Source organism: Oreochromis niloticus, linkage group LG4, assembly GCF_001858045.2.
Source record: "Oreochromis niloticus isolate F11D_XX linkage group LG4, O_niloticus_UMD_NMBU, whole genome shotgun sequence".
In the NCBI taxonomy this organism is placed as follows: Eukaryota; Metazoa; Chordata; class Actinopteri; order Cichliformes; family Cichlidae; genus Oreochromis; species Oreochromis niloticus.
The window spans coordinates 6558125-6570079 of record NC_031969.2 but is presented as its reverse complement, the minus strand read 5'-3'; the positions used below and the strand labels follow the sequence as shown (position 1 = coordinate 6570079).

Sequence of the window (11955 nt, the reverse complement as noted above, 5' to 3'; positions counted from 1 at the left end):
AAATGTACTGTTTATAAGATTGGGGAAACCTGCAGTCAGAGAAACGTTTCTCCACAAAACGCTACGTCCAGATGAACAGAATTAACTTTGGAGACAAATATAAACATGTTCTCACAAGAGATTTCGTTGAAGGAAATAGAATACATACATACTCTAAATCTTGTGTCACAGTTGCACGTCATGAAGATTGAGATTTTGCTCCAGATCGACTTCACAGCATCACACAGCTGGCGCAGATTTGTCAGCTGTACATCCACATTTCCCCTTCTACCAAATACCAAAGGTGTTCTACTGCTCTAAGTGAGATCTGAGGACTCTGGAGTATAACTGGAGTATATTGGAGTACAGCATTTATCCAGGTCCATTTGTAGCCTCAGTTTCCTGTCCTTAGCTGTTTCATCTGCTTTAAGGTGCAGTTGAGTGAGCGGTGAGAACTGACGTTCGCTGGATATTTCTTCTTTTTTAGACCATTCTTCATAAACCTGAGAGTTGGGAGAGCACCCTGTCTGGCATCAACATCCGTCACATTCAAAATCACATAAATCATATTCTACCCCATTGTGATTCTTAGGCTGTCTTGGCCATGTCCACCTGCCTAAATGCTTTGAGTTGCTGACATGGGATTGGCCAACTGGTTATTTGCTTTAACAAACAGTTGAACAGGCATTACCAAATAAAGTGGCTGTTGAATGTATGTCATGTGACTGCAATATACATTCACACTGGACAATCCAGTAGTTGTGCTATATTCTCAGATTGTATAAATTTTTTTCTCATGCATATAGTTTCAAACGATCATTTTGCTTTTCTCAATTTCAGCAATTGTGAATTTTAAATAAATCTTTGACATTTCATTATGTCCCTACCAATTCTACACAGCAGTGAAAAGAAAAATCAAGTCCAAACAAAACCACTGAAAGGAAGCCTTTTGGAATAATGTGCAGGATATGCTTGCTAAAACTAAAATGTATTATTTGGGAACAGATGAGGTGATGCTTGTTTTGCATTAGTATTTAATGTGTGTTGATTTACAACATGAATTCGCATCTTTTGCCTTAGTACTGAAAAACACAAAACACAGGAACAGAGTGCTGCACCGTGAAGTTTGAAACTGAGCCTCCATGGATATCTGAAAATGCTAATGTATCTCTCTGTACTGTAATGTAATTATAACAATGTTCAAACAATCATATCTAATGAAGCGCTTGGTCAGTACACATTGTAAATTGTTAGCCTACAAACATAATTTGTTCTAAAGTAAAGATTTTACTGTTAGACTCCATAAGAATATAAAGTATTCAGTTCAATTCAAAGTTCGTCAAGCATCCCTCTACTTTGCTCATCAGGATGGCCGTCTGAGTCTACCTGAGGTACTTGACAAGATGGACTTCATCAAGACCAGTACAATCACCGACTATGGAGGGATGAGGGTGGATGGCCGTGATGAACTGTGACTTCAGTTTGGTCCCACATACAAATGTTTTACACAAAAATCTGTGACTGGTGAATATTTTCTTATCTGAATTGATTCATCCTATACAAATTTAAAACACTTAAGGCCACACTTACCATATCTTACAAAACTGACTCATCTTTAAACTGAAGTACATATGTAATACATTTTTATTCATAATTCAATTCTTTACATTTTGTATACATTTTCTGAGCTACAGTGAGTGTCACAGGAAACTAAATAAATCAAACCAAATAATAATAGTATGGATATAAGCCTTAAATGATGATTTATTTAAAGGAAATTGTTGACATTAATCTGTAAGAAAAATTTGGATGGCAGTTTCAGCAAATCTGTGTTGTACAGTCAGTGGAAGCATTTTCCAGCAAAATAAAAATAAAAATACATTCAGGAGGAAATGCTGTCAAACAAAAAGTCATATAAGACATTATAAAGTAAGTTAGAAAGTTACACAATGAACACCACTGTGGAGTCTTCGGTCACCTCATGCTTGCATTACTGGACGAGCCTCTTTGGCCGTGAGGTCAATCCCAGAACCTGCAAAGCCGGTTCCACCCTTTCAAAACACAAAGGACCACAGTACAGTTAAAGAGAGAAAAGTCTCTGCTCCTCAAAAATCAGCTTTCAAACAGTGAACCACGTTTTCTGTGTCTGCCAGGCTGCAGCATGACACCTTTTTAAAAAAACCCTGTTATAATTATTAACTGTGGTTGTTTTCACATACCCTCTGCAGTGGAATAATGTCTTTTTCAGAAAGTTTGTCTCCCGTCAAAGGATCAGTCATGTCCTTTTTGATCAACTTCTCCACACACTCCTGCGTCACCACAGCGCCCCTGAACACAGGACACATGTCACATATCCCCTCACACTCCAGAGAACATTGGACCCCATTTACTAATATTAGGGTGGAAATGTTTTTATCCTGTGCAAAACATACATTTATGTTCAAAATTTCTGTCAGATTTATGAAAGATGCGTAGCAGCTGATTCTGTTGTAACTCGGAATCGTTCGTAACCAGCAGCCATGTGAAAACCCCACACAATTTGCATACTATCTGCACACTGCCCTGCCCACATTTCTCGATATAAAGAAACACTGTGACGATGTTGTAGGAGAGAAGCCTGCACCTCTAAGGCACAAAATAAGGAGGAAGCCTGACTGTAGAAAATGGAATAACAGGAACCCGAGGTTTATGGAGAACGAAGCACAGACGCACGGTCTGTCATGGTCAAGAGAGAGCTGAGCGTTAAAACCAAAGTGTTCAATGATCCCCCAGACAAGCAGATTTATGAAAGACCCTTATAGACGAAAGATGGAGGTTGCTGGGGACAGGGAGGACTGGGCTTACTGGTATTAATTTGTAGTAGTAAAAGTCATTTTAAAGACTTGTGCTCTAATTCTCAAGACAGCCAGGCTGTCATTTGTTGGTATGCATGGTCAGAGGGACTTCTAAATTTGTTCATAAACAAATACAGGTGGCACTCACGATGGTCGAAGAACAGCACAAGGAACACTGTTGCCCAAGACGTCTTTGGTCACTGCACATATGTACCTGTCCTGGAAAGAAAAGACCGAATTATACAGCCTCAAGACAAAGTGAAGTTACCAGACTGATTACTCATAAAATTTCATCTAAGATACAAAACAACTTGACTAAACCAATAACACACACAACTGTTAAAAGGAGCTGCCACAGAGAAAGCCAACATCTTCCTGTGTGATACTTCTAATTCAAATTCTGACTACACCTGCTTTGTTTATTCTTCAATTTAAATAACTTGTATTCACAGCTACAAAGAAGCGTGTAATGTAATGTTTTAGAAAAACATGCTAACAGCTACCAAGTCTGAGGGCTTGCACATATGAGATAGAATTTCTGATGCTCTAAGCCTGACAATCTATTTCTGTGTGCTGAGTAAACTGACCTGGCGGGTGAGCAGGGCAACTCGATCCAGACTTGGGTCCAAGGGGGTGAAACGCACTGTGATAAGCTCATTCATCTTAATGGGTTTTCCAGACATTGGACATAACACAGTCTTGCTCTGACAGATGTTACAGATGGACAGAAAAGTGCAGCCATTACAAATTATGCCATTACATTTTTAATAACCACTTCCCATAAATACTCAAATTCAGCAGTAAATATATTTGAGTGAGTGTAGTCACTAAGCTGTAGGAACCCTGTGACACCCAAAGATGTTTCCACATGATCATGATGTCAGGTCAACCTGATATTGGCCTCTGAAAGAGGGTCAACATCAAAAAGAGGAACGCAGAGTAAACATTCATACAGTAAAACACTGACTAATAAAGTAAATAGGTAAACCTGGTAAACACACAAATCTGGCCCACTTGTGCTCCAAGGTGTATTACATCAGCATTTTTAAGTAATTTCATGGCGAGTATTTAACAAAAAGGTGTTCCTGTTCCTCTTTCACCGGTCTGTTTAAAAACCCTCCAAAAAACAGCATACAGTGTAGCTCAACCCCTTCCTCGGCATGAGAAACATCATCCGTCACTCACTGGTTTCTTGAGAGCAGTGGGCTTGGCCTCTGGTGTCAGTGAGGGAATCCAAAAACTGGGCAGGCTCTGGCTGGAACTTGCAGCTGTGGCAGCACTGGATAATTCTCCAGGCTGCTCTGTGTCCCGTCCTTTTCACTTCCAATTTCTTACCTGAAAAAAAAAGAAGCATTTTCACAGAATTGTATTCATTATAAAAAAACGTCTTAAAAAGAGTTTGGGTGCATTAAAACAACACAGGCGACAACAGCAGCAGCCATAGTGCAGAGTCTGTTGGGTAGAGTCTGAGCTTTGGCTCCCTCTTGTGGCCAACATTGTAAGGTATATTTTGACAGACATGCACGCACCAGATGTGAAGGGGTTGATGGGTTTAGATACAATGCTGTTCTCCTTTGTTTTAAACCGCTCCACTCTCTCTCGCTCTTCTGACTTGGACTCAAGTTGGTTGCTGCTCCTCTGCGCCTGCTTCTGTTTCTCGTATGCCTGAAGAAATCAAGGAAGAAAATAAAGCCAAGCACTCACAGTCCTAGACAAGTAAGAGGCCATTATTTCTTAGAGAAAGCTGGGCTGTCTGTCATATGTGTTGGCTGCAATGCTGATTTTATGTTGTTTGTTTCATTGTTTACAGGAGTGACTATGAAGCAAGTTCAACATATCCAAGCTCTCTTTGGATTAGCTGGCTTAGCAAAGCCTAAAAACCCAGTCACAATGGCACTCATCAACCTCCTTTTTTAAGTGCGCTCTTTCAGGGTCTGTGTGTGCTTGTATAAAAAGTCATTTAACTTTTGTCCTGCACAAAATGCATCAACAGTTAATATTTTAAATTGAGTTTTATGCTATATGCTGTGTAACATGTACAGCTGAACATTAGAGTTTTGAAACTCTAAACTCTAAAAAGTTTACTCATTGTCTTCAGGTCTGATGTGGAAATCACCTTATTGCCAAAGTCAATTCAACTTTCTACTCAGTATTTTTGGTATTAAATATCAAACAAGCTCTGTTAATTGTCTAATCAAAAATATCAAACATTTTCTACATCACCAAATGAATACATGTAGATTCCAGTGACAAATAGCATACAGCTCGGTCTGCATGGCTTTCTTCTTCAGTGTTAGTTACCCCGATGATTAAGCCTTGATTCACAAAACAACCCCATGGTGTTTAGCTGTGGATGTGACTGTCCAAGCACTTGTGAGGAGTTAAGAACAGTTAAGTGAGTTACTTACTTTCATTTTTTTGGCAATCTGTGTCTTTTGGTGAAGAATATATTCAAGAATGGCCTGTTTTTCATAGAGGTATCCATCTGGACTGGTCACACAAACAGAAACATGACAGTGTTACACATATACTAACATTAGATGGTATGCTTTAATGTGTGTGTGTTTATTAGAGATTTTTATAATTAATCATAGTTCAATTAATATGATTAATAACTAATTAAAAATATATAAAGCATGGGAGTTCAGGTCTATTTGTCAGAAACTGTAGAATACTGTGGCACAGAACTTGATCACTAGGTGAAGTCTCCTGACCTGTAATAAGATGGAGTTGGTGTGTGTTTGCTGATCACTTGCAAGACTGCACAACTGCCAAACAAGCATGATGCCATATCTGTTTGACCTGGCTAACTGTGGTAACTGGTTGATATCAAGGCTCCCTGGATTAGACAGACTAATTTCATTTAAATTACAAAGGAAAATCTTACAGTCTGATGTCTACAGTGAAAGGATCTGGTTGTTTCTTCCTGATTTAAAAGGTCTGGCAGTAATCAGGCCTGGTGTCACTAGGAGGGGAAATTACTTTTCCACATAAGGCCAGGATGGCTTGGAGAGACCTTTTCCCCCCCGTGATGAATGAAATCATTTAAAAGTTGAAGTGATTGATATATTAATATCAGCTCCGGAGCTCCACAGGATTGTAAACACAGTTGTATCAATGAATGACGACTCCCCCTACAGACCTGTCACAGCAGCTGCTCCTGTTCTATTGAAAGTAGTTCACAATTTGCTCTGTAGCTAATAAAAAAAGCCGTGGAGAGTGTTGTTGTTAAATCAGTTCAGAACATTATACACGTCCTGTACTATGTCACTAACACAGCCTCTTGCCTGTAGCTATCCATAAATATAATTTAAAATTTGTCTCCACCAAGAACCACCTGATCACTCTGCTCCTCTCTGTCAGATGCTAGAGGTCTATAAAACCCAACACCTAAAGACTACAGAACCACGTGACGTAAAGAACTGAATTCATTAAAGAAACTGTGCAGTATGATCTAAGGTTCATGATAAATAAATTCATGAATGTACTCATTTATTAAGGCTGTTAAGAGTTTAAATAAAATGAAAATTTCATTCCACATTTTTATATGTGCAATAATTCCAATAAAGGAATACTACTCTATTCAAAATTCTACTGTAATTATTCAGTTAGTGATGAACTGCTCGCCTGTGTGCAGGTGCTTGTGTGTTGAAGTAAAAAACATACGTGACAACAGGATCCCGACAGGGCTGCAGGGACAGGCAGCAGCAGTCAAAGTCTTTGACTGCATCTCTGCCAAGTCGAACACTTTGTGTCCCGTAACCAGAGGCCGCTGAGCAGGATCAGAGTTAGATAATCACATGACTAGAGATTATACAGAAAACCATGTTCTCTTTCTGACCGGACTAATCTGAGAGAACAAAGACAAGAACTCACAGCACTGAGGATTTCTTACCTGTATCCTTCTTCTTCTCGTGGTATGTGTAGACAGCTCCAGCTGTGCAGTTCTTTCCATGGCGAGTCATTGTCCTTCGGGTTTTTTCTAATTTAAATGACAAAATTAATAATTTGTCTCATATTTGGGATTTTTTTTTTTTTTTTTTTTTTTTTACAGCTGATGATAAACAGATATATCTAACATTAGCTGTTATGCTAACATTAGCTGTTATTTCAAACTTTGAAAACACACTGCCAAACCAAACGATTGAAAAGAGGGCAACAGATAAAAAGAAACAAAAAGGCCAGCTGGGACTAAAGAAGCTTTATAAGCAAATTATTATTACCAGATCCGCTTAAATTATATTCCGGAACAATCTTTTCTTAACGCAGACTACAGCCACACGCTCTTCTTCGTCGTTGTATTTCGTTTTGTTCTTCTTCTTCTCCACGTTACTCGAACACTGGTGAGTGACCAGAAAACCACCCAAAAAGTACACTAGCGCCATTATGTGGAATGGAGTGGAATAGAATTTCTCAAGAAACAAAAATAGCACTCACAGACAGACACGCAAAGGAAACCCCTCATATGCTCTCAATCAAATTTGTCTGAATTTTTTTTAATGTTCTTTTGTACTACAGCAATTAAAAAAAGAACAAATTTAACTTCAATTTAAGTAGGTTCTTGATCCTCTGCTATCTTTCTCATATATCTGTGTAAGCTCTCAGTCATCCAGGTCTAAGGAGTCTGGAAAGAATACGACTGGAGTTCTTTAAATTTATTGAAGGGTTTCACCTCTTATCCAAGATGCTTCTTCAGTTCTAAAAAGTCAGAGGTATTCAGCAAATTTATGAAAAAAGGCACACCTAGCCACTGGTACAGATATGTGCATGACACCTGGGTCAGAATCAAAACACATGAAGTAGAAGCATCGACTCAATGGACAGAAACAAAGTTCACCAGGGGAGATAGAAAGGATGACAGTTCTAGACTGTGCTGTGGACACAGAGGAGGATTAAAGCCCCAACACTGAAGCTAACCGTAGCATAACCTCATTTTAGCAGGTTTATATTATAATAACATTCATGTCTTCATAATCACATCAATTCCTCTTTTCTCAATTTGTTTTCTAGTTCATTTTACAGTATTTTGTTGGAGTGCTTTATTACTCTACTTTTGCACTGTTTTTGTCACTGAACTGCATTTTCTTATATTTTATTTCTTGATGTGTCCAAATCTCCTCAGTGAACATGGAACATAAAAGCACATTAACCTCTATCGTCTTTGTTATGGAATGATCTGAATACACAGACATACAGACATACTTAACTTTAAATAGCATAACAAAATGTAAACAGGGAAATTACACAAAATACACTCAAGACAAGGGTTCATGTTTCACTTGTGAAAATGAACATTATTCTCATTAGACTGACCTTGTTAAAAGTCAGTGTAGACAGTATAAATACTGTCTACACATGCAGTACATTTCTTTTGCTAGTAGCCATAAGGAGTATTCAAACACTTCTGGTATAAATGTGTTCTGCAAGAGAACCAAAATCTCATACTCAACTCAACTTCTTCATGGTTCACAGGCTGCTCAGCATGGTGGTTAGCACTGTTGCCGCACAGCAAGAAGGTCCTGAGTTCAATTCCACCATCAGGCCGGGGTCTTTCTGTGTGGAGTTTGCATATTCTCCCCGTGTTTCTGTGGGTTCCCTCTGGGTACTCCAGCTTCCTTCCACCGTCCAAAGACATGCAGCTTGTGGGGATAGGTTAATTGGATAATCCAAATTGTCACTAGGTGTGAATGGTTGTCTGTCCCTGTGTGTTAGCCCTGCGACAGACTGGCGACCTGTCCAGGGGTGTACCCTGCCTCTCGCCCTATGACAGCTGGGATAGGCTCCAGCGCCCCCCGTGACCCTGAAAAGGATAAGCGGAAGCGAATGGATGGATGGATAACCTAATGCCATGCCATCTTGTAGTTTTGTTTGACAGTATGTAAAACAAACCCGATGACACCAACTCCCTAAAAGCCAAACATACCCAGACTTTGAGGGATTCTTACAAGGTTGTTGTGCGTTGCGTTGATTTACTAAGCAACTGAAACAGTCTCACATATGATAACAGAGGAAAAAAATAGCATTTGTTGAAGCACACTGTCGTGTGCTTACAGTCGTAGCTTGGTGTCTTTGAACAATCTCTGTGTTTTTCTTTACTTGTTTTTATAGAGATTTCCCCCAAAACAATGATTAATCACTAATCACTTAATAACTATTGATAGACTGGTCTAATAAGTAGCCTTGTTCAGAACTATGCAAAACTTGTCCTTATTTCACAGAACAGCGTTACCAAGATGTGGCGATAGACAAAAAACAGCCACTAGGTGTCGCTATGGATGTGGGTGTCAGACTGTTTCACAACCTCAATCCAAGTCCTTGCACAGCTGGTTAGAAAAACCTCGCTTTGCCCAGCCCTACTCGTGTGTTACGTCCATCATTAAGGATTTTTTCAAAAATTTCCATTAATTAGTATCCATTACTCAGTTTTTGCCATTATAAACTTCAAGCATTCAACTGATCAGATCATTTTCTCCTCCTTACTTGGTCTCCTCCAGTGTGACCATCCTGGTTTCTTTATATTAGAGGTCGTCACTCTCCTCTTCACTCTGTCTAGTCAAATGCTATGCAAGGTGAACAAAACAACACTACTATGAAAATAAAAGCAATCAGGTTTGATTGAGACCATTTGGAATTTTTTGGTGTCGTTATTGGTGATACCAGTAACGACTCCAAAAATGTAAAACCTATAAAAATCACACTTCAAAATTTGCTATCGCACTTCACTAAGCCCAGCCACAGTCTTTCCCATAAATTTCTCCTTTAGTCATATATTTGAAATTAAACCCATGCAGCTATGATTAAAATAATACCACTTGATGATGGGATGAATCCCTACCTGACTCTATGGCCTCCAGATCTTATGACAACCTGTGACCACAGGGAGGGGGGAGCAAGAATGCATGTTTGATTTGATTTTGTATGAGGTGCTTCTTCATATATAAAATCACTTAAAAGAGAACACACACGCGCAAGCATTCTCGCACACACACACACACACACACACACACACACACATATACAACCATGAGGTCCATTTTGCAGGTGAGGATTATCTGTTCTAACTTTTATTGCTATTACAGTTTTTTCTGATTGCTTAAGCACATTTGTTGCTATTGGCTATTTTTGCAAAACTCTACACACAAATAAGAAAACCTGTCACCCAATTATCAAAACATTGTAGTTCTCTTGCAAAAGCGAACACAGCTAGATTAACTCTTCACACCTTCGTAAAAATGGTGTTTTTGTATCAAACAGTTAACACAAGCCATCATCTACTAAGCACACAATGCGCCAACTGCACACTGATGGTATGAATACAAAACACATCTGGTTTTTGCTTTCTCTGTGTACAGATGTCAATTTGAGGTCACACTTTTGTCATAGTGTCATGTAAACATACAAGGATCCAAACTTCAAGTATTGGTATTTATTCACACTCATCAAAACCAAGACAAAGTCAGAACACAAAATAGGAATTTCACAAAAAAAAGGGGAAAAAAAAGACAATCAGCCTACATCATGTCGTCTTTCTGGGTCCGGCCACAAAATTTCGTCCACATCGCATGCGATATCCTCCAGTCCAAGGCGCCGGGGAAAATATCTCCTTGAATGCCGTATCCAGGTCTGACATGATGCCTGGTCAATATCTCCACATGCCTCCTCCATTGCCTGTAAAAGGGCTACCTGTTGATGAGGATGACAGTCGTACACTTTCCAGCGCCAGGCAGAGAAGAACTCCTCGATGGGATTTAAGAATGGAGAGTATGGAGGGAGGTTGAGTGCCATGAAGGATGGGTGGTCTGTAAACCAGTTGCGGACCAAAGCAGCCCTATGGAAACTAACATTGTCCCATATGATGACATATCGGGTCTGCTCTGGTCTCTGAACAGTGAGCATGTCATGCAAGGTGTCCAGGAATGCAATAATGTGTGCAGTGTTGTATGAGCCTATGGTTGCATGATGGTGAACAACACCATTTTGGCTTATAGCTGCACACATGGTTATGTTACCACCACGTTGTCCTGGGACATTGATGATGACACGGTGTCCAATAATGTTCCTGCCACGTCTCCTGGTTTTACTGAGGTTAAAACCGGCCTCATCCACAAAAAGTAGCTCATGTCCCATTGCATCTGCTTCTAGTTCCATCACTCTCTGGACAAGACAAAACAAATGCAACACATCAGGCCCATGCACAGCACTACAGTATGCACTTCCACATTCAGAACCAATGACACTAGCTTACCTGCACATAGTCATATCGCAGTTGCTTTACACGTTCTGTGTTTCTCTCGAAAGGAACTCTGTAAATTTGCTTCATTCTAATTCTGTGGCGCACAAGTACACGACTTAGTGCAGAAATGCTTGCACTGTGTATATTTTGAAAGATGGTGTCATTATCAATTATGCGCTGCTGTATTTCGCACAGTCTTATTGCATTATTGGCAATCACCATGTTCACTATATGGGTCTCTTGCTCTGGAGTGAACATTCTGCCTCTGCCCCCAACATCTGGACGTCTAGCAATTCTGTAAAGTAACAATTTCAGTATTTTTGCATGTATGGTACTGTTGTGTTTCCCATTAGAGTATGGCCGTGCTACAAAGTACTTACCGATTCTCATTTCGAAATGTCCTAATGATGCCTGCCACAGTGTAGCGGCTCAGTTTAGGCTGAACCCGTTGGCCAGCTTCCCTCAGGGTCATCCCATGGTTGATGACATGGTCCACTATTGTAGCTCTGATGTCATCAGTTATTCTGTTCCTTACTCTTCTTACCCTTCCTCTTTCCCCTCCTCGTCCTCTTCTTGCTCCTCCACGTCCTCTTCCTCCAACTTCTTCACCTCCACGTCCTCTCCCTCGGCCTCCTCTGATTCTCACTCTTCTCACTCTTGCTGCTCCTTCCATTGTACTCCACATAGACAGCTTACCTGTGGCCTGTTTATAGTGCTTAGGCTGATTGCAAAGTGGACTAATTATCTAAAACAGTTTTCACATGTGAAAGTGTGCCAGACAGTTGGCAAAATAGTGTTAATGATAGCCATACATGTGTATAATTTTGCTAGGAGTTTGTTGGAAATTTGGTAATTGAGTGTAAGCAGTGAGTTGTGTTTGCAGTTCTGCAAAAAGAGTGTTGTGCAGTG

The 11955-nt window shown here is 39.8% G+C and overlaps 2 protein-coding genes and 1 long non-coding RNA gene across 3 annotated transcripts; 1 reads left to right on the top strand and 2 right to left on the bottom strand.

Moving 5' to 3' along the window:
• The first annotated feature begins 113 nt into the window (after positions 1-113).
• On the top strand, positions 114-694 carry LOC112846753 (uncharacterized). The gene is made up of 2 exons (XR_003219874.1): positions 114-359; positions 467-694. It is a non-coding gene; the product is annotated as an uncharacterized LOC112846753 (long non-coding RNA).
• A 708-nt stretch (positions 695-1402) lies between these two features.
• Positions 1403-7160, bottom strand: nosip (nitric oxide synthase interacting protein). Its single transcript, XM_025906716.1, is given in 10 exon segments — positions 1403-2030; positions 2199-2307; positions 2962-3032; positions 3401-3517; positions 3999-4133; positions 4329-4478; positions 5222-5303; positions 6480-6585; positions 6709-6795; positions 7037-7160. Coding segments are annotated over 9 exon segments (912 nt in total). The 5' UTR covers positions 6779-6795; positions 7037-7160; the 3' UTR covers positions 1403-1958.
• Positions 7161-10273: 3113 nt separating this feature from the next.
• On the bottom strand, positions 10274-11955 carry LOC109200384 (uncharacterized). Its single transcript, XM_019355933.2, has 3 exons — positions 11427-11955; positions 11059-11341; positions 10274-10967 (listed from the first exon to the last, which is right to left on the bottom strand). The coding sequence occupies exons 1-3, from the start codon at positions 11729-11731 to the stop codon at positions 10320-10322; spliced, it is 1236 nt and encodes a 411-aa protein (XP_019211478.2). The 5' UTR covers positions 11732-11955; the 3' UTR covers positions 10274-10319.

What these genes read in the sequence shown, in the direction of transcription:
- LOC109200384 (XM_019355933.2), bottom strand. Translation starts at nt 11,731, where the DNA reads ATGTGGAGTACAATGGAAGGAGCAGCAAGAGTGAGAAGAGTGAGAATC. An exon ending in ACATTTCGAAATGAGAATCG is followed by an intron (nt 11,342 to 11,426) that starts GTAAGTACTTTG and finishes GTTACTTTACAG; the next exon opens with AATTGCTAGACGTCCAGATG. An exon ending in TGCGATATGACTATGTGCAG is followed by an intron (nt 10,968 to 11,058) that starts GTAAGCTAGTGT and finishes TGTCTTGTCCAG; the next exon opens with AGAGTGATGGAACTAGAAGC.